This window comes from Hemicordylus capensis, chromosome 2, assembly GCF_027244095.1.
Source record: "Hemicordylus capensis ecotype Gifberg chromosome 2, rHemCap1.1.pri, whole genome shotgun sequence".
Lineage (NCBI taxonomy): Eukaryota > Metazoa > Chordata > Lepidosauria > Squamata > Cordylidae > Hemicordylus > Hemicordylus capensis.
The window spans coordinates 228,189,305-228,208,055 of NC_069658.1; the positions used below are offsets into that span (position 1 = coordinate 228,189,305).

General features: G+C 46.3%; 2 protein-coding genes across 2 annotated transcripts in view; both read right to left on the reverse strand.

Annotated features, from left to right (window-relative positions):
- The window catches only part of LOC128341677 (zinc finger protein 420-like), a 31,547-nt gene extending 26,834 nt beyond the window's left edge, over positions 1 to 4,713 (reverse strand). The window contains exons 1-2 of the mRNA XM_053288084.1: positions 4,576 to 4,713; positions 375 to 907 (exon numbers count right to left, since the gene is read on the reverse strand). Of these exons, the coding sequence (XP_053144059.1) occupies positions 375 to 776 (402 nt within the window). The 5' untranslated portion in view covers positions 777 to 907; positions 4,576 to 4,713. The remainder of the gene's footprint in view (positions 1 to 374; positions 908 to 4,575) is intronic.
- A 5,173-nt stretch (positions 4,714 to 9,886) lies between these two features.
- Positions 9,887 to 18,751, reverse strand: part of LOC128343805 (zinc finger and SCAN domain-containing protein 2-like) — a 29,035-nt gene continuing 20,170 nt past the window's right edge. Inside the window, exons 8-10 of the mRNA XM_053293242.1 lie at positions 17,438 to 17,520; positions 14,391 to 14,517; positions 9,887 to 12,002 (exon numbers count right to left, since the gene is read on the reverse strand). Of these exons, the coding sequence (XP_053149217.1) occupies positions 10,870 to 12,002; positions 14,391 to 14,517; positions 17,438 to 17,520 (1,343 nt within the window). The 3' untranslated portion in view covers positions 9,887 to 10,869. The remainder of the gene's footprint in view (positions 12,003 to 14,390; positions 14,518 to 17,437; positions 17,521 to 18,751) is intronic.

Consider the following 18,751-nt stretch of genomic DNA (forward strand, 5'->3'; position numbering starts at 1 on the left):
TTGGCTTTCAAGCCCAATACAAAAGCAGGCTTATTTCAGAGGACTTAAAGGGGGTAACAAAGTTTAATTTTCCGGCTAATGATGGCAGTAGGTCTTGTGCTTTGTCTGCTGTACTATTTCTCTTGATTAATCTTACTAATTGTATAGCTATTTTAATACATGATGATCACTACACTATATATTTTTTAATCAAGAGGTGAGAAAATTATTTCAAAATCACCATCAAGGTACGCTATAGATTAAGGTGGGGGATGGTTGCAACCACCCTTCTGGAATGTTTCCCTGTCCAAAGCTGGGCAGCCATTTGCGATTTCTTTGACACCTCATTTGTGTTCTCAGCCCCTTGGAGTTACCAGGATGAAAGGCACTCTCACCTGCTGCTCATTCAGCTTCTTGGCTTCTGCTTGGCTCAGGAGGAAACCTTCTGCCAGGGCCACTGCCTGGGAACTGGTCTCTGCTCCACACTCTCTCACCCAGCTCTCCATCTCCGGGGGCAGGACACTCAGGAACTGCTCCAAGATCACCAAGTCCAGCATCTGAGCTTTTGTGTGTCTCCCTGGCTTCAGCCACTGATGGCAAAGGTTGTGGAGTTGGCCGCAAACCTCTCGGGGGCCCTTGGCCTGCTGGTAGCAGAACTGTCTGAAGCGCTGGCGCTGGCCATCTGGGTTGGTGGTGTCATCTAGCATCTTTTGCTTGGTTATTTCCCGGAATTCCCCAGTGCTCCCACCCTCATGGCTTCTACCTGCTTCAGGGCCAACTGAAACTTTCCCCCCCATCTTTGTTCTGTACTCCAAAGTGGCTTCTGGAAACACCAAAAAATCTCCTTACTTTTCTGGCAGTTTTTCTCTTACAGGAAGGGTTGTTCAGACAGTTGTGTCTATTAAGCTCTGTGAACTCTGTAATACAGCTGAAAAGCAAGTGTTTTACAAGCAGAAGTGAGTGATTCTATTTTATTTTATATTTTATATTTATTTATTAAGAAATAAAAATGACATGTTTACATTAACATCTCTTTTCTTTTCCGAAAATTACATGTAACAATCCAGAATTCTGCTGCCATCCCTTACCAACCCTCCCCCTCACACAGAAAGAGAGAAATAATGAATTAATCAATCTCTGTCCTAAAAAAACCAAATTTTGGTTGTGGATGTTGACCATATGCTATATTATAATTTATAAGAGGTTCCCAAATTAGAGCAAATGATTCATCCGAGTTATTCCATAAATAAGCAGTGATCTATAAATCACTTATAAATAAGCAGTGATCATTTATTCCATAAATGAGCAGTGATCATAGCTTATTCCCATAGCTCCAAAAGGATCTCTCCAAACTGGGGGAGTGGGTGACAAAATGGCAAATGCGGTTCAATGTTAGCAAGTGTAAAGTTATGCACATTGGGACAAAAAACCCCAACTTCAAGTATATGCTGATGGGATCCGAGCTGTTGGTGACGGACCAGGAGAGGGATCTTGGGGTCATGGTGGACAGCTCGTTGAAAGTGACAACTCAATGTGCAGCAGCTGTGAAAAAGGCCAATTCCATGCTAGGGATCATTAGAAAGGGGATTGAAAATAAAACAGCTAACATTATAATGCCCTTATACAAAACTATGGTGCGACCACACTTGGAGTACTGCGTACAATTCTGGTCACCACATCTTTAAAAGGACATTGTTGAACTGGAGAAGGTACAGAAGAGGGCAACCAAGATGATCAGGGGCCTAGAGCACCTTTCTTATGAGGCAAGACTACAACACCTGGGGCTTTTTAGTTTAGAAAAAAGACAACTGCGGGGAGACATGATAGAGGTCTATAAAATCATGCATGGTGTGGAGAAAGTGGAGAGAGAGAGAGATTCTCTTCCCTCTCACACAACACTAGAACCAGGAGTCACTCCATGAAATTGATTGCCAGGAAGTCTAGGACCAACAAACAGAAGTACTTTTTCACACAACGCGTGATCCACTTGTGGAACTCTCTGCCACAGGACGTGGTGACAGCCAACAACCTGGATGACTTCATGGAGGAGAGGTCTATCAATGGCTACTAGTCGGAGGGCTGTGGGCCACCTCCAGCATCAAGGGCAGGGTGCCTCTGAGTACCAGTTGCAGGGGAGTAATGGCAGGAGAGAGGGCACGCCCTCAACTCCTGTCTGTGGCTTCCGGCAGCATCTGGTGGGCCACTGTGCGAAACAGGATGCTGGACTAGATGGGCCTTGGGCCTGATCCAGCAGGGCTGTTCTTATGTTCTTTAATAGCCATTCATCCAAGGTTGGACTACTTGTAATCTCCAATTGGCCACATAAAGAATCCTGGCAGCAGTAATAATGTATAAAGACAACTCCATATGTTTAGTAGGTACAGAAGGTTTAGTCATAATTAACAAACAAAGAAAGATCAAGCAAGTGAGGAAAATTTATCTTTAAATTTCTTGCATCTTAGAATAGATATTCTTCCAGAATTGTCATGCTTTGCTACAAGTCAACCACATATGATAGAATGTCCCCACATGATTCTTACATTTCCAACAATCTCCAGAATAATTACTGTCCATCTCTGCAATCATCGTGGGAGTAAAGTACCAATGAAAATACATTTTTTACCAATTTTCTCTTAAGGTAGTGCTTGCTGTAAATTTGATATTCATTTTCCATTGATGTTCCCATTGTTGAATATCAATTGCCCTGTTTAAATTTTGCATCCATTTAATAATGCAGTCTTTTATTTGTTCTGTTTCCGAGTCATATTTCAACAGCAGCTTGTAAATCAATCCCGATAAATGATCTACATTTTTCGTTATTAGTACTTCAAATTACATTAAATTTCATAAGAACAGCCCTGCTGGATCAGGCCCAAGGCCCATCTAGTCCAGCATCCTGTTTTGCACAGTGGCCCACCAGATGCCGCCGGAAGCCACAGGCAGGAGTTGAGGGCATGCCCTCTCTCCTGCCATTACTCCCCTGCAACTGGTACTCAGAGGCATCCTGCCTTTGCGGCTGGAGGTGGCCCACAGCCCTCTGACTAGTAGCCGTTGATAAACCTTTACTCCATGAAGTTATCCAAACCCTTCTTAAAGCCATCCAGGTTGTGGATGGCTTTAGAAACTTAGAATCTAAGTTTACCACCTTATCTTTGTATTTCTTTCTGCACTATAGAGCTAATTTGTAAGTATTGGAACCATAAAGGTTCCTCAGACCATTCCAAAGTAGGAGTTTGTATAGATTTGAGTTTTGTCCTTCCAATAGTTAAACTTTGCATGTTATATGCCTTCTCTCTCCAGGTATCAAACTTATTCAACTTTTCTTCTTCATGGAAAAAAATGTTTAAAATAGGTGATTTATTTTAAATGTTCAAAATAGGTGATTTACCAAAGGTGATAAATCCAGACTGATCCTTTTCTTGTACTTAAAGAGAACACTTAGCAAGCAGTGTTCCCTCCAAGGCGTACGCTGTGCACACACTCACACATTTTTTTATGTCCACTCAGTTAATTTTAGATTCCACTTAGGTTGAATCAGGAAGGCCGCATTCTGAATGCATGTGTGCGCACACTGCCTTGATACTGCTGCTCAGAACAAAACTCATTCCACACACAGATTTAAAAAATAAATAAATAGAGAGAACACTGTTAGCAAGCTATTTAAAGTGAGCGGTTCTAGATATTAAGTCTGCAGAAGCCAACCCCTTAAATTCTCTTCAGAATCACATTCTGTATTGCAGCTAAAAGGAATTTTACGAACGGACAATTATAAAGATGAATGGTAAAATTAGGGGAGAAACTGGAGAACACAGTCAAGATTCTTCACTTGACAGGTGCTGGGCAAACCTCCACGCAGCACTCTGGCCACCTCATTGTCCCCACCCTCTCCTGTCTCCCTGCCTACCCTTGTGGTCCCTTTCACTACTGCTGGGTCTGCTAATCATTCTGGGCTCACTCAGTTGGGAGAATAGCAGCCTGTCAGCTTGCTTGACCAAAGCAGCTACTGTAAAGAAGCCATTCCCCAACCATTTGGAATTATTGTCCTCCTAGTTTCAAAGTAGTGTGGCCCAGGCTGGTCACACAACTGAAATGGAGGTGTGTTTAAGACACGCAGACCCAATCAAGGGTGCTAACCCATCACAAGGCGCACCGCCTCCCTGCCTTTTCTGCTGCCCCACTCTTTGGGCATCTCCGACTTAGCCCAGAAAGCACTCCCTCCCCACTTTCCTCCCCAGGGGCGGCATTCCCTGCAGTGCAACACAACCCACCTGCCCTCCCACCCAGACACCTGGGGAAACCCGCCTGCCCTCTATGGGGAGGGGCTGCGCAGGAAGGAGGTGTCCCACTCCACCGCCCCCCTCTGTTGCAAATGCCTCCCTCTCTGAATCTGGATTCTCTCCCTCTCGCTTTACCCCTTAGGCTGCTGAGTCCACCCAGAGAATCTACGAAGCCCGACTCCACCCCCGATTTTTTGCATTCAGGGACCACTGTGCTCAAGCCCCGCCTTTGCCTGTTTTCAGGGATGAATCCAGACGGGGGCAAAGAGCCGCTTCCCAGCCTCCCCATCTGCCCCCCGCACATGCACTTTGCACTCACCAAATTCCCAGGTGGGAATAACCCAAATCCCATTTCCGGGAAGAGGAGAGAAATCATCCAGTGCGCAGCCTCGGTCCTTCCCGGTCCTCTCTAGGAGGCGCTCTCGCTCTCATTTTAACCCTTCGCCTGCCTCGTTCGTCTCCCTCTGGACTCCTCCTGCGCTGCGCCCCCGCCCTGCCCAGAAGCGAGAGAACCGCAGGCTTAGCTGGAGAGAGAGACCCAGAAGGCGGGTTTTGGACGCTGCTCCCCCGCCCTCGGACTGCCCTTTCTCTCCCAGCACCTGGCGGGGACGATGGGGGTGGAATTGAGCCGCCCCTCCGCCGCCAGCTGCTACAGCAGCTGCAGGGCAAGGTCATCCCCGGCTCCGCAGGGACCTCCTCCCTCATCCTCTCCACTTGGAGGGGGAGGCAGACCTGAGAGGCTGAGACCAGGGATATCACAGAGGGGCGGGGGCGAAAAGCCTTTCTTTGTAAAAACAGCCCTGCTAGATCAAGCCCAGGCCCATCTAGTCCAGCATCCTGTTTCACCCAGTGGCCCACGAGCTGCCTCTGGGAAGCCCACAGGAAAGAGGTGAAGGCAAGGCATGCCCTCTTGCCTGAATCCAGATTCAGAGGAAGGCATCTGCTTTCAAAACCTCTCGCCTTCCATGTGTTCTGCTTGGTTTGGCCTCTGGTTTTTCCAGTAAAGGTCCTGGTACCACTGGGGGCATGGAAACCTTTCTGCCTTTGGGAGTTCAGCAAGGAAGGACCAGCCTTCTCCCCACCTCCCCCCAAATCCATGCAGCCCCTGAGGCATCACAGTCGTGGAGGCAAAGTCCCTTGATCCCTCTCCTGCCTTTCTTCACTGCCTCCTCCATGCTCTTCTTTTCTGTTTGTCCTGCACACAAGCTTCTGCTTCTTTCTAGCTCGTCTTAATTATTCCTACCAGAATAATGTTGAATCTCACAGAGGACTTGGTTCCACTTCACCACTGAATATCTGCAGCCCCAACCCACTTAGCAATACAGCAGCAGCAGCAACATTCAGGGGCGTACCAAGGCTGGAGTGGGCCCAAAGGCAAAATTTTAAAATGGGCCCCTCGCTGATACACACACACACTTCACAATATATAGTCATGTGACTTGCCTCGGGGGGGGGGGGCCTCGAGGCATGGGGGCCCCCAGGCAGCCGCCTCCCCTTGCCTAATAGTAGTTACGCCCTTGGCAACATTTGAATAACTTGATCAATGAGCAGCTGTGGTGAAGGGAGCAGCATCCTACATTTTTTGTATTATGGCAACAGAATTGTCTCAGCCTAACAGGAAAAGAGATGAGGTGAATGGGAAAGAGGGTGAATGTGTGCTCTCATTTCCCTTATTTGTTTTTACACATTCAGCTTTTCTGTATGCAAATACCCAAAGTCGTGTTCTCAGAATTCTCCATTCAACATGAGCCTCACTGGCTGCAGCCGGCAAAATGGCAGTTTGCCTTGGATGGGGCTGTAGGTGCTGATTCATTGTCCAAAATCCAGCCCCCAGTGCAGCATGGGACCAAAGAGGGGCAGAGGTTTGCCAGGGAGAGGGTATAGGACAATGGGGAAAGTCCCTGGTAGTTCAAAGAGGGTAGAGCAATCTTAACTTTTAGTTTAGAAAGGCTTTTTAGTTTAGAAAAAAAGACGACTGCGGGGAGACATGATAGAGGTCTATAAAATCATGCATGGTATGGAGAAAGTGGAGAGAGAGAGATTCTTTTCCCTCTCACACAACACTAGAACCAGGGGTAACTCCATGAAATTGATTGCCAGGAGGTCTAGGACCAACAAACGGAAGTACTTTTTCACACAACGCGTGATCCACTTGTGGAACTCTCTGCCACGGGTGTGGTGACAGCCAACAACCTGGATGGCTTTAAGAGGGGTTTGAATGACTTCATGGAGGAGAGGTCTATCAATGGCTACTAGTCGGAGGGCTGTGGGCCATCTCCAGCATCAAGGGCAGGGTGCCTTTGAGTACCAGTTGCAGGGGAGTAATGGCAGGAGAGAGGGCACGTCCTCAACTCCTGTCTGTGGCTTCCAGTGGCATCTGGTGGGCCACTGTGTGAAACAGGATGCTGGACTAGATGGGCCTTGGGCCTGATCCAGCAGGGCTGTTCTTATGTTCTTAACTCCCTCACCACAGAATCCCTTTCACTCAAGTCTGAGCCAGGGGTGTTGCTTGAGAACATGTGGTTGTAACCTCACAAGGATTGCGGATAGGATTCTGCTAATAAGCTGCTAGTCTACTGGCCAATAATCATTCAGCGGGTCTGATTCTTCCCTGCTCAAAGTCCAGAGGTCCTTGACCTTCAGCACCTCAAAGGTTATCTGCTGTTGCTGCAGAAACAGAAGCAAGGAAGCAGCTTCATTCTGAGTGCCACTGCCCCCACGACCACCTGGTGACCCTTCTCAGCTGCATCTCTGACTATCCTGGAAGAAGCAAGACCCAGGGGGATCAGACTGTAGAGTTAGTGTCTTATGAATTTTATATTTAATTTTATTTAAATATAAATTTTATCTTTTAAGATAAAATATTTTAATATATATAAATAATATATATTTAAGAATTTTATCACTTTTATCTGTATTTTAATTGCATTTACCTTTTTTTTTTTTTTTTTTTGGTGAGCCACGGTGATCTGTTTCAGACTGAAAACAAGCAACATGTATTTTTAAAAACCAGCTTGGGGGTTCTGCTGGGCCTGGCTTTATTCTTGGAGGGTCAAGTGGCAGCTGCAGCCAGGGGTGCTTTTTGCACAGCTTGGGCTGGTGTGCCACCTTCTGCAGCCCTTCTTGGAGACACCAGATCTGACCATGGCGACCCATGCCTTGGTCACATTAGGGATGTGCATGGAACAGGCAGGGACCAGTTCAAAGGCAGGGGTGGGGCAACTTTAAGGGTAGGGGAGGGTGCTTCCCATTCCCTTTGGCTGGAAGTGCCGGGTGCACGCACACATGCCCAGCACTTCCGGCCAAAGAGGGAACGGGGCGGCAGGGAGGTATGCTGCCGCCCCAACGGAGCCTTTATAAACGGAGCACCGACAGGGGTAAGTGCACCCTCCCCCACCCTTAAAGATGTCTCCCCACACCTTCGAGCCTCCGAACTGCCCGGTGTTCGAACCTGTTTGGAGCCCCATAAAAGGGCCTTCAAACAGGTTCATGCACATCCCTAGATCACATCAAAGTTCAAGGGCTGCAATGGATCTGGGCTGCCCTTCAAAAGTATTCAGAACGTGCAGGTGGTGCAGAATGCAGTGGCCAGACTCATAGGTATAATTGAGGGAGGGAGGGACCAATTTCCCTGGACTGCAGGTCTCCAGAGGTTGCTGCAGGCCCGCCCTCCCACTCTCCTCCCTCCATGCTCTGCCTCTTGGGCAGCCCAGACACCAGGCAGGCAGCCAGCCAAGGTTGCTTAGCAGTGCCACACTGCCATGCCCTCCTACTTTTGTTGGCCTGTTACTGCCACCACCAGCATCGGGCTGCCTGCCTTCATACCCCCTACTGGCCACTACCACCATCACCCTGCCCACCTTAGCTGGCCATGATGCGATCTAGTAATGTCATGGCACTGGCTCATGCCAGAGCAGTAACATCACCAGACCATGATATGGCCTGGCAAAGGGAAGCAGGTGGGCAGCCTAGCAGCAGGTGGGCAGCCTGGTAAGCAGCAGCGGAGTGGTGAGCGGTGCCCATGGCAGCAACTGGAGCCACCCCAATCTCATCCTGGGGCAGCCACCAGGAAGGCGAGAGGTTTTGAAAGCAGATGCCTTCCTCTGGATTTGGATTCAGGCAAGAGGGCATGCCTTGCCTTCACCTCTTTCCTGCGAGCTTCCCAGGGGCATCTGGTGGGCTAGTGTGTGAAACATCATTGCGACATCACGGGCGGTGGCCAGATTACTTCCTGTGTCACTGGTTGTGTGTACAGAACACCAGTCCTGGGAGGCTTGCATTGGACTCCACTTCTTTCCAGTTGCAAAATATTTTTTGTTGTTTATGTGGTATGTGGCTGACTACCCTGGAATCATTGATGAAGAGTGGCATAACTGTACAAAAGTACCCTGAACAGATGGCTGGATTATGCCTGCTAGAAGGCTGTTTATTTTTATAGCTTTATTCTGAGCTGTGGAGGGCAGAGGAGTGTGTTCATGCATAAAAGGTCAGGTCTCAGGAGCAGGCCAGTACCTAGAGTGTTGTGAGCCATATTTCTCAGCCATCTGACCACGCTTGCAAGTAGATATTCATGTTACCTCACTACTTTAAGGGCTAGAAAACCAAAATTGTTTGTGCTTGTCCCTTTGGGGCCTGTAAAGCAGAGGATAGACTGCAAAAATTGTCAAAAATGTGTAATTTGGAAGAGTTTAAGTGGTCGAGAGAGAAAAGGTTTATCTCAGAGGCTTCCATAGAACAATAACAATTATTATTGTTAGTTAACAATCATAATTATGACTGAATTATTTGGTGATTTGGAGGGCCTGGCACAGAAAGTTCACCTCGGGAGGAACATCAGCCTATTTTAAAGACTAGGAATAAGAATGATTTATTATTTCAGAAGAATGAGCTCATGCTTGAGGAGGAGAGGGCAGCAAAGCTCAAATTTCAGCACCATCCTAAAGGGATTTGAACCAAGCAGGATAACTGCAAGAGGCCAAATTGTGGAACGTTTCTAGAAAGACAATCCTAAGTTTTGGACTCAAGAGTCTAGAGCCATTTCCGTGATTGCTTTTCACTGAACATTGTCATATTTGTGCTGTTTTCGAAAAGGAAAATAAAATAAAAACAAATGAAGAACCCAGTTGTCACTTTCCTGCATCTTTCAACACAGCCCCAGGACTCCCCAAACGGACTTTGACCTTACAGGATCCCAGAAGTGGACCCCTTTCAACTAGAATAGGTGGGGCAAGGGCTCACATTCAAAGGCTCACCTTTTATCCAGACTCTTGCATGACTGAACTTCACCAGCTCAGTCTGAACTTCACCAGTAAGCAAAGATGATTTACCCCATTATAATTTCTCTGGCAAGATACAGGAAGTGAGACAGAGAGCATGTGCAGTGAGGGAACATAGGAAGCTGCTATACACTGAGTCAGACCATTGGTCTATCTAGCTCAGTATTGTCTTCACAGACTGGCAGCGGCTTCTCCAAGGTTGCAGGCAGGAATCTCTCTCAGCCCTATCTCGGAGAAGCCAGGGAGGGAACTTGGAACCTTCTGCTCTTCTCAGAGTGGCTCCACCCTTTAAGGGGAATATCTTACAGTGCTCACACATCCCATTCATATGCAACCAGGGTGGACCCTGCTTAGTTAAGGGGACAAGTCATGTTTGCTACCACAAGACCAGCTCATTGAGACTGAAGACAAACAACAGGATCCCACCCACCCCAGATAATTGATGGCAGCTACTTGGGGGGGGGGGGCGGTATCCTCTCACTCTCAAAAAGGCTTAAAGTATTTTTCTCAAAACCTGTTTGACTAGGGGCATTAGTGGGAGAAAATATGCACGTGTCCCCTGCACTTGCAACTCTCTTGAAAACAGCTGTCTCCAGTTGGATCTAGTCAGAGCTGGGCACGCCAGCGCCTGTTGATCCCGGGGCACCAAATTCTGCAGAGGACTGGACTGAAAATCTCTACCCAGATTAACTCATCAGGATTTACTACCTGCTGAGTTGCCATCAGGTGGGTGGGGGCGAGAGAACAAAAGAGGTTGGATTTTATTAATTCTATGTTTATTCTACCAAAGGAACTCAAAGAGGGATAAACAGGGCCCCTGATCTTATGCTCACAACAACCCTGCCAGGCAGCTGAAGCAGCCAGCCCCTGCTTCGAGGTCCCCTTGCTCTAAGGTTCATTGCTCCTCGGGGCTTTGAGCACGGCTCTCCTCAGCTCAGGTCCAATGGGCTGTCCACTACACATGCTGTCAGTGGCTTCGTAATCCAAATCAGCTCCATCTTAGCACATTGCTGCAGCTCTGCTGTAGCCTCCACGCCCTTGTTAGGTGTCTGCTGATCATTACATGGAATAAGGAACTTGTTTTTTTTCTCTCTCCAGAGAAATCTAAGCAGTATTGCATTCAGGTTATGCAGTGGCAGATTGGGAAGGGTAGGTTGATCAAGGGACACCTTCTACTCACAAAGGCCAAAGCACTTCTCAATCCACCCTCTCTCACTATGATTTCAGGGTGGCCACAAAAATGGCCACCCATTTCTGGGTGGCCACAGCTCCCAAGCCAGACGCGGAATACTTTCTCCAGTAGACGTTTTACCTATCTAAATATGGGTGCAGGTGCTTTACAGCTGTGAGACAATAGAGAAGGCACTACCCAAGGGGCTTACAACCTCTGAGCATTTAAATGGTCTCTCCCCAATGTGGGTCCTTTGATGTTCATTTAGGTTTGAGCCGAGGCTGAAGCTCTTTGCACATTCCGAGCACCGATAGAGCTTCTCCCCGGTGGGCGTTGTGTGATGCAAAGTAAGGCTCGAGCTGTCACTGAAGTTCTTTCCACAAGTGGAACATTTATAGGGTTTCTCCCCTGTATGGATTCTTTGATGGCAGGTAAGGTGCGCCCTCTGGTTGAAGCTCTTTTCACATAGGGAGCACTGATATGGTTTCTCCCCAGTGTGGATTCTTTGATGGGAATTAAGGCTCGAGCTCTGGCTGAAGCTCTTTCCACACACCGGGCACGGATATGGTTTCTCCCCTGTATGGATTCTGTGATGGGAAGTAAGATGTGAGCTCTTCCTGAAGCTCTTTCCACACACCGAGCATTTATACGGTTTCTCCCCTGCATGCATTCTGTGATGGAAAGTAAGGCTCGAGCTGTCGCTGAAACTTTTTCCACATTTTGAGCATTTATATGGTTTTTCCCCTGTGTGGACTCTTTGATGGGAAGTAAGGTGTGCACTCTGGCTGAAGCTCTTTCCGCACACTGAACAATGATGCGGTTTTTCCCCTGTGTGGATTCTTTGATGCGAAGTAAGGTGTGAGCTCTTACTGAAACACTTTCCACACACTGAGCATTGATGTGGTTTCTCCCCTGTGTGGGTTCTTTGATGGGAAGTAAGGATTGAGTTCTGGCTAAAGCTCTTTCCACATACTGAGCACTGATATGGCTTTTCCTCTTTGTGGATCCTTTGATGGGAAATAAGGTGTGAGCTGTGGTTGAAGCTCTTTCCACACTCTGGACATTCATACTTTTTTTCACCTGCATGCATTGTTTGATGTGTGCTAAGGCTCGATTTACTGGTTAAGATCTTTTCACACAGAGGAAACTGATTTCTTCGGTTTCCTTCACAATCCATTTTTTCGACTGCAATTTCATGAAAGTCTGAACATTCAGAAGCAGGTTCTTTCTTCACCCACTGGTGTTCTTTCTCTAGTGTCCTTCCTTGCTGTTCACCCTCTTTCTCCTCCCCTCTGTCACCTGCAGGAATAAAAAGAGTCTCTTAATGCAGAAGAAATGGAGCTTCAATCACAAAAGAAACCCAATTTACTGCTACACAAATAAATTATATACATTTTTGGTGGAGTGTGACATTCTGCATTTTTCCAGGATTGTTTGTTTACAGATGTTGTGTATATGTATTTTAAATCTTAATGTTATGGACCTGTGTGTAATATTTTTATAATGCAATGTAAGTATGTGGAGGTAACAGGCTAAAGGAATTTTTATGCGACAGAGAAAGCTTGCTTTATTCTTTGTCTTCTTTGTCATGAACCCTGTCTGCTATTTAAGATCATCTGAAGAAGTCTGGTTATGGCTGCCGCTGGCTCATTTGGTTGCAACTTGGGACCAGGCCTTCTCTGTGGCTGCCCCAGGGCTTTGGAATATGCCCCCCTGTTGAAATAAGAGCATCTCCTTCTCTGTTTGCTTTTAGGAAGCCCCTCAAGACACAACTGTTTTCTCAGGCTATTAACTGAAATTCATTTTAAACTATTTAATGGGGCTATTCACACGATTAGCAAAAATCGGGCTAGGAGAGCCTAGCCCGATTTTTGCTAATCATAAGAACACTGGATTTGGCTGAGAGCCAGGTGGTTCTTGAGCGGCTAACCTGCTCAAGTAGCCCGCCCCTTAGCCTGGGTTTGCGGAACAAGTGCTCCGCAAACCCGGGCTATTGGATCGTGAGTAGCTGTGGTGCGGCTCTGCGCCGCAGCTACTCATGAGGAGACCCCCGGAGGGGAGGCGAAAAGCCAACTCCTGGCTCCGGGGGTCTCACCAGGACATGCTGGAGCTTGCGGGGGCCAATAGGCTCCCGCTCCCCCAAGCCCCCGCCAACTCCGTCACGGAGCTGGCAATCGTGTGGGCAGTCGATCTGGCCACCCAGGGCTCCCTGCCTGATCATCTGCGGGGAGAGCGGGCTTAGCCCGCTCTCCCCGTAGTTTTGGGAAAAGCGGGTCTCACGGATTGTGAGACCCGCCTCAAAGACCCGCCTCAAACCCGTCTGGGATTGTTTTTATTTGCCTTGTGAATTAACTGTTTTAATTCTGCTTTACATTTGTTATGTTTTAACTTTGTACACTGTCTAGAGATGACTATATCAGGCGCTATAGAAATATGATGAATAAATTAAATAAATTTTTGGGACTCCTACAGGCAGATGAGCAAACTCTGTTTGGAATTTAAGAAGAAAACACAGCTAGGCAGAGGGAAAGCAGTATGAGAGTTATTTCTCCAAGAAAGGGAGAAGAGGAAGTTTTATCTGGATGCAAAGGAGGTTCTGTACTCTAAAAGGAAAAACCATATCCTGCTCAACAAGGAAGCAAATCTGAAACCAAACAAAATAACCAAGCCAATCTTCCTAACCCTAATAAGGAAAGTCACATAGAAAGATACTTACCAGCACCACAAAACATTAACATGGCTTTAAGTTTACATTTGATAACTGAAGCCATTATGCTTATATGAACTTGTTCAACATCATCTGAGTAAGCCCAAGTAAAATAAAACCTGTTACTTTAACATTACAAAAGTGTACTTTCTTTTCTCCCTCACCAAAAGTGTTTTAAAAACATATTACAGTGTAGCTTATCATACTGGAGAAATGCAATAAAGAAGAAGTCACACATCTTTCATAACCATATTAGTCTCAGATGCATTAAAAAGTCTGATTGATGGCAGCAGGATTACCCAGAAGTAGAGCAACCAACACATGGGGAAGCAGATCCTATCACATCCTAGAAATGCTCTCTTAATTAACTAATAGGCAGCCTGGGGGCTGGCATGAAATTGATTTTTTAAAATTCCGTTTTAGCAGCTTTTATAATAGGAATCCAGGATTTTAAAACAATACAACAGGAAGGCAAAACTTGAATAATGTTGTATTAGAGAGAGAAAGGAGGAATATTTAATTCTGTTTATGAAAAACAGCTTATCTTACACTAGATTTGGCCAGAGGAATGTTGTATCCACTTCAGGAAGGGAGAAAGGGGTTGAATACATGGGTGTTTAGTAATTACTCCTGCAAACAAGTGTACAGTTTAAGGAACAACCCACTCCTGATGAAGTAGGAACTTGCTTAAAATGTGGACAAAGCACAAAGGTGAATATGAGAAAACAGAACTTGCAGAAATCATTGCAGGACCAGATGCCCCACTTGTGTGACAACACAAGATCCAGAAGAGGCAAAGCAAGCAACAACCCGCACAATTCCCAAGATGATGAGATCGCGGAACTGCTGTACTATTTTCTTTTGAGTTTTGCATACATGGCCTTTTGCATCCCAAAACAAGGAAGAGCCACCAACTTCCTCAATGGCAGCTTCCTAATTCATGGATGCAGACCAACAGTCACAGCAAGGAGGCGGCTTACCTGGAGAGGTCAGACGACCACAGTTTTTCTCCATGACTTCTCTGTGCAGAGCCCTTGGGTCTGAATTCGGCAGAGTCCACTCCTCCTCCGAGAAATTCACAGACACCTCCTCAAAGGTCACTGGACCCTGAAGGGAGGAAGAAACATTTTCTCCTCGCAGATAATCCAAGTCAACAGCAAAGGCGAAGCAGCTGGAGGTTCTCCTGTATGGCCCAAGCTTCCCTACCGGCCTTCATAGCTCTCTTATAGGAGTGTGCATGGAACCATTTTTTGTGGTTCGGTTAGAATTTGGACCAAATTCGAACTGAACTGCCGATCTACCAGGCCCGTCCTTAGGGCGGTGCACATGGGGCCATCACTCCAGGCCCCGCACCTGGACAGGCCCCACAGTGGGAGCCAGCAGAGCAGAAGCGGGGCCGCACGGCACCGAGCGGAACGCCTGCTGCCATCTCTGTTTGCTCCAGGAAGCCTCACACGCCCAGCGCAGCAGCCGCAGCACCATCACGATGTGCTGGGAACTGGGCGGAGGAGGAGACTCGAGCGAGCGGCAAGCAGCCTGCCTCTCCGCTCACTTGGCAGCAGGCAGGCAGCCTTGCACTCGTGCGCCTTGCTAATCCCTGCTGACTTGGCAAAGAGGCACCTTTTAACGGGGTGATTCTCTTTATTTAGCAGGGGGAGAGTAACTGGCCCTGTCCACCCCCAGTACGGTACTTCCAGTGACAGTTGCTGGTTTCTATCTTAAGTTTCTTTTAGATTGTGAGCCCTTTGGGGACAGGGATCCATCTTATTTATTATTTTTCATCCGTGGTGGGATTTGTGGGATTGTTTGAATGTATCACACGATGTGCTGTTTTACTTTTTTATTTTTATTTATTTATTATTTTGTTTATTTATTTATTACTAAAACTTTTATACCGCCCTTCCAAAAGGCTCAGGGCAGTTTACATTAAAACACCATTAAAATCAATTAATAATTAAACAAAAATTATAAGCATAAAACAATGATTAACAATTAAAAACATCATAAAACAACAATTAAATAATCAGAACAATTTAAAAACAAGTTTTAAAAAGCTGAGAAAGCCTGGTTGAAGAGATGTGTGTTCAGGTGTTTTCTGAAAATTGCCAGAGATGGGAATTATTTATTTGTTTTTGCTGGTCAATTGACCGAATAAAGATGACTGAACTTTATTATTTCTCTGTGTAAACCACCCTGAGCCATTTTTGGAAGGGCGGTATAGAAATCGAATAAATAATAATCATCATAATAATGTAGGCAGTCAACGATTAGATGACGTCTCTGCTCTCTGCCTCGCCTCCTCTTAGCCTGTGTGCCGTGAGCACTGTGCCTTTGAGGCACATGATCCTCCGCACAGCCAGTAAGTTTGCTTTGCACACAGCCACCACGAGACAGATGACAACTCCGGGAACGAAGGAGTGCTGTGTGCTGCTGGGGATGTTTGGGGAACTGGCAGAGGCTCTGGAGCTGCTGCATGCTAGGCAGGCTGGCTGCTGCACAGGCTCAGCAGCAGGCGCGAGGTTCAGAGAAGGCATTCCGTTCCACGGAGGGACAGTCCACTACCAGCAGCAGGAGCAGGGCAGGGTAGCAGGCAGCAAAGAGAGAGATCACAGCGACTGAGACCAAGTAGCAAGCAAGTAGGCTGGCAAATCATTAAGTCTCACTCTCTATTATTGTCTCCTCTCCTCTCCTCTGAGCTGACTGGGCTGGGGGACCTGGGCTCTTTCTTTGAAATGCTGGAAATTGTTGGAATGTTTCTGCTAGTGTGTGTGTCTGCTTAAGGAGACTTTTACTTACATCTTTACATTCATGCCTGCAAATTCAGTTGCTTAAATATGGGATCCTGACCTTTGGAGACAGAGGCGGGAGTGTGGGGAAAGAAACATGTTGGTGGCAGTTTGACCCAGTTTGATGATGATGATGATGATGATGATGATGATAATATTTAACTATAACCATACACTCAGTGGCCACTCCGCTCAATGTGGAGTGCCTTGTTCAAAATGATACCTGCCCTTGCAATAAATGTAGTCATGTTGGGAATCCAAGTGTCTTCCTTCAAAATAAGATTTCTATTGCAAGAGAATTCAGTTTTGGAATAAAAGTTATGTATATATCTAAAAATTTGTAAGTTTGTGTGGATGTTGTACATATGATGTATATCAGAACAAAATGTTAAGGCAGCCCCGCACATGCTGATTTGCCCCTAGCCCCACTCCCCGCTAGGGACGGCCCTGTGATCCGCAAACCAGTTTGGTCGAACCACTAGTGGTCCAGTCTGTTTGAATGAACTGGGTCAAACTGGTCCGACAGGCTATGCTTTTTAAAGGGGAATCCGGTGAGGATTCCCCTTTACAAGCAAAGAGGAATCCTGCCTTTAAAATGCTTCTAAGGGCAGCTGGGCGGATGGGGCGGGTGGCGCGAGGGCTATTTGCATTACCTCCATGCATGCAGATGCACGGAGGCCAGAACTGTTAGCCGCCCAGAGATGTAAGTTTGGGTGGGGTATAAATCTGATAAATAAACAACAAACTGTGCCACTGCTGTGCGGGCCACACAGCCATGCGGGGGGGGGGGGAGAAGGGAGATAGTATTGTGTTTAGAGGAGCCGCCATCACCAGTAAGGTGACACTACACACACACACACCAGTCGCCCTTAGAAGCCTTTTAAATCCGGATTCCCCTTTGCTTGTAAAGGGCAATTCTCACCAGATTCCCCTTTACAAGCATAGCCCTTCAAACCTTTTAACTGGTTCACAGCGGACTGGGCCTTGTTTGGTTCGAACTCGGGATAGCCACCTTTTTTATTTTTATTTTGAGGCCAATCCAGTTTGAGTTCAAACCGGTCAAACCGGGTTGGTTCAAATTAAACCTGGTTCAGATTAAACCAGTTCTGCACACCCCTACTTTCTCAGTGGGTAGCTAAGCCAAAGGTGGGAGACAGATTCTTCCAGGCCCAGGGAGCTGCGCAGAGAACAGAGTCCCCCAGGGTGTGCCCCCTTCTTCTCCTGCATGACCCCTTTCCTACCTGGTCCAGTTGTACAGAGGATCTCTCTGCTCCACCACAAAGAGGAGAAGACTTTGAATGAAGAGCCAGTGTAATTTCGCCACCTGTAAAGGAGAACAAAAAATAGATAAAAAAAATATTACAGGAGGTCCCCAACTTACAAACGGATTGCATTCCAAAAGCTCATTTGTAACTCAAAACACGTATAGTTCCCAAGAGGGATGACTTGTTTGTATGTGTGGGCTGGCGTTTGTAAGTTAGGGGCTTGATTAACATAATGCAGCTTTGTTTGTAAGTACTGGTGTTTGTAAGTACTGGTGTGCCTGTAATTTACTGCCTGGCTGTACTGAAAGGGTTTGTCCTCACCTTTATTTTATTTATAATTAATAGTTTTAAACCCTTTTTTTTTCAGTCAAGAACATCCAATATTTAATTTTTTAATTTTTAATTTTACATTTTATATCCCGTTCTTCCTCCAAGGAGCCCAGAGCGGTGTACTACATACTTAAATTTCTCCTCACAACAACCCTGTGAAGGAGGTTAGGCTGAGAGAGAAGTGGGCTGAATGGGGATTTGAACTCAGGTCTCCCCGGTCCTAGTCCAGCACTCTAACCACTACACCACGCTGGCTCTTGGTATGGCTAACAACTTATTTTCACAGAATATGTAAACTACTTTTAAAACAAATTAAAAATATAGTTGTTGTTTTTTAAAGTAAAATATGGATTCAACCACTCACTGCACAAAAATTAACACAACACCATTACAAAAAGTCAGTGAGAATAAGAACATCTTCAGCTTCTGCTGAAAGGCAGTCAGGGAGGGTACAGGAAATTCCTAAGATGAGGCACCACAACCAAGAAGGCCCTGCTTGGGAGCTGGGGGAACTCTGACCAATAATTGTATTTTCTAAGAACACTGCTGACCAGTGTTCCCTCTAATTTTTTTTCATCAGTGAGTGAAATAAGTTTTGTTCTGGGCATCAGTATCAAGGCAGTGTGCACACATGTGCATTATTATGTGCTACTAGAGATACAGCACACACACACACACACACACACGCAAACACCAAAAATATGGAAGGAAAGAAGTGTACTTTATAATTCTATTTATCTGTCTTCTGTTTTTAAAGCAATTGTATTTGCCATTGGTAGTTAAAAGTGGCCTATAAAATAATAACCACAAAATAAAACTTATCTAAGTTTTGTTATGTGAAAATCCAGCTCCCTTGAGAAGTCCATAATGCTGGGAAAAGTTGAATGAAAGAGAAGAAGAAGACGACCAGCAGCAAGGTGGATGGACTCGATTACGATAGTAATGAATGCACCACTGAGA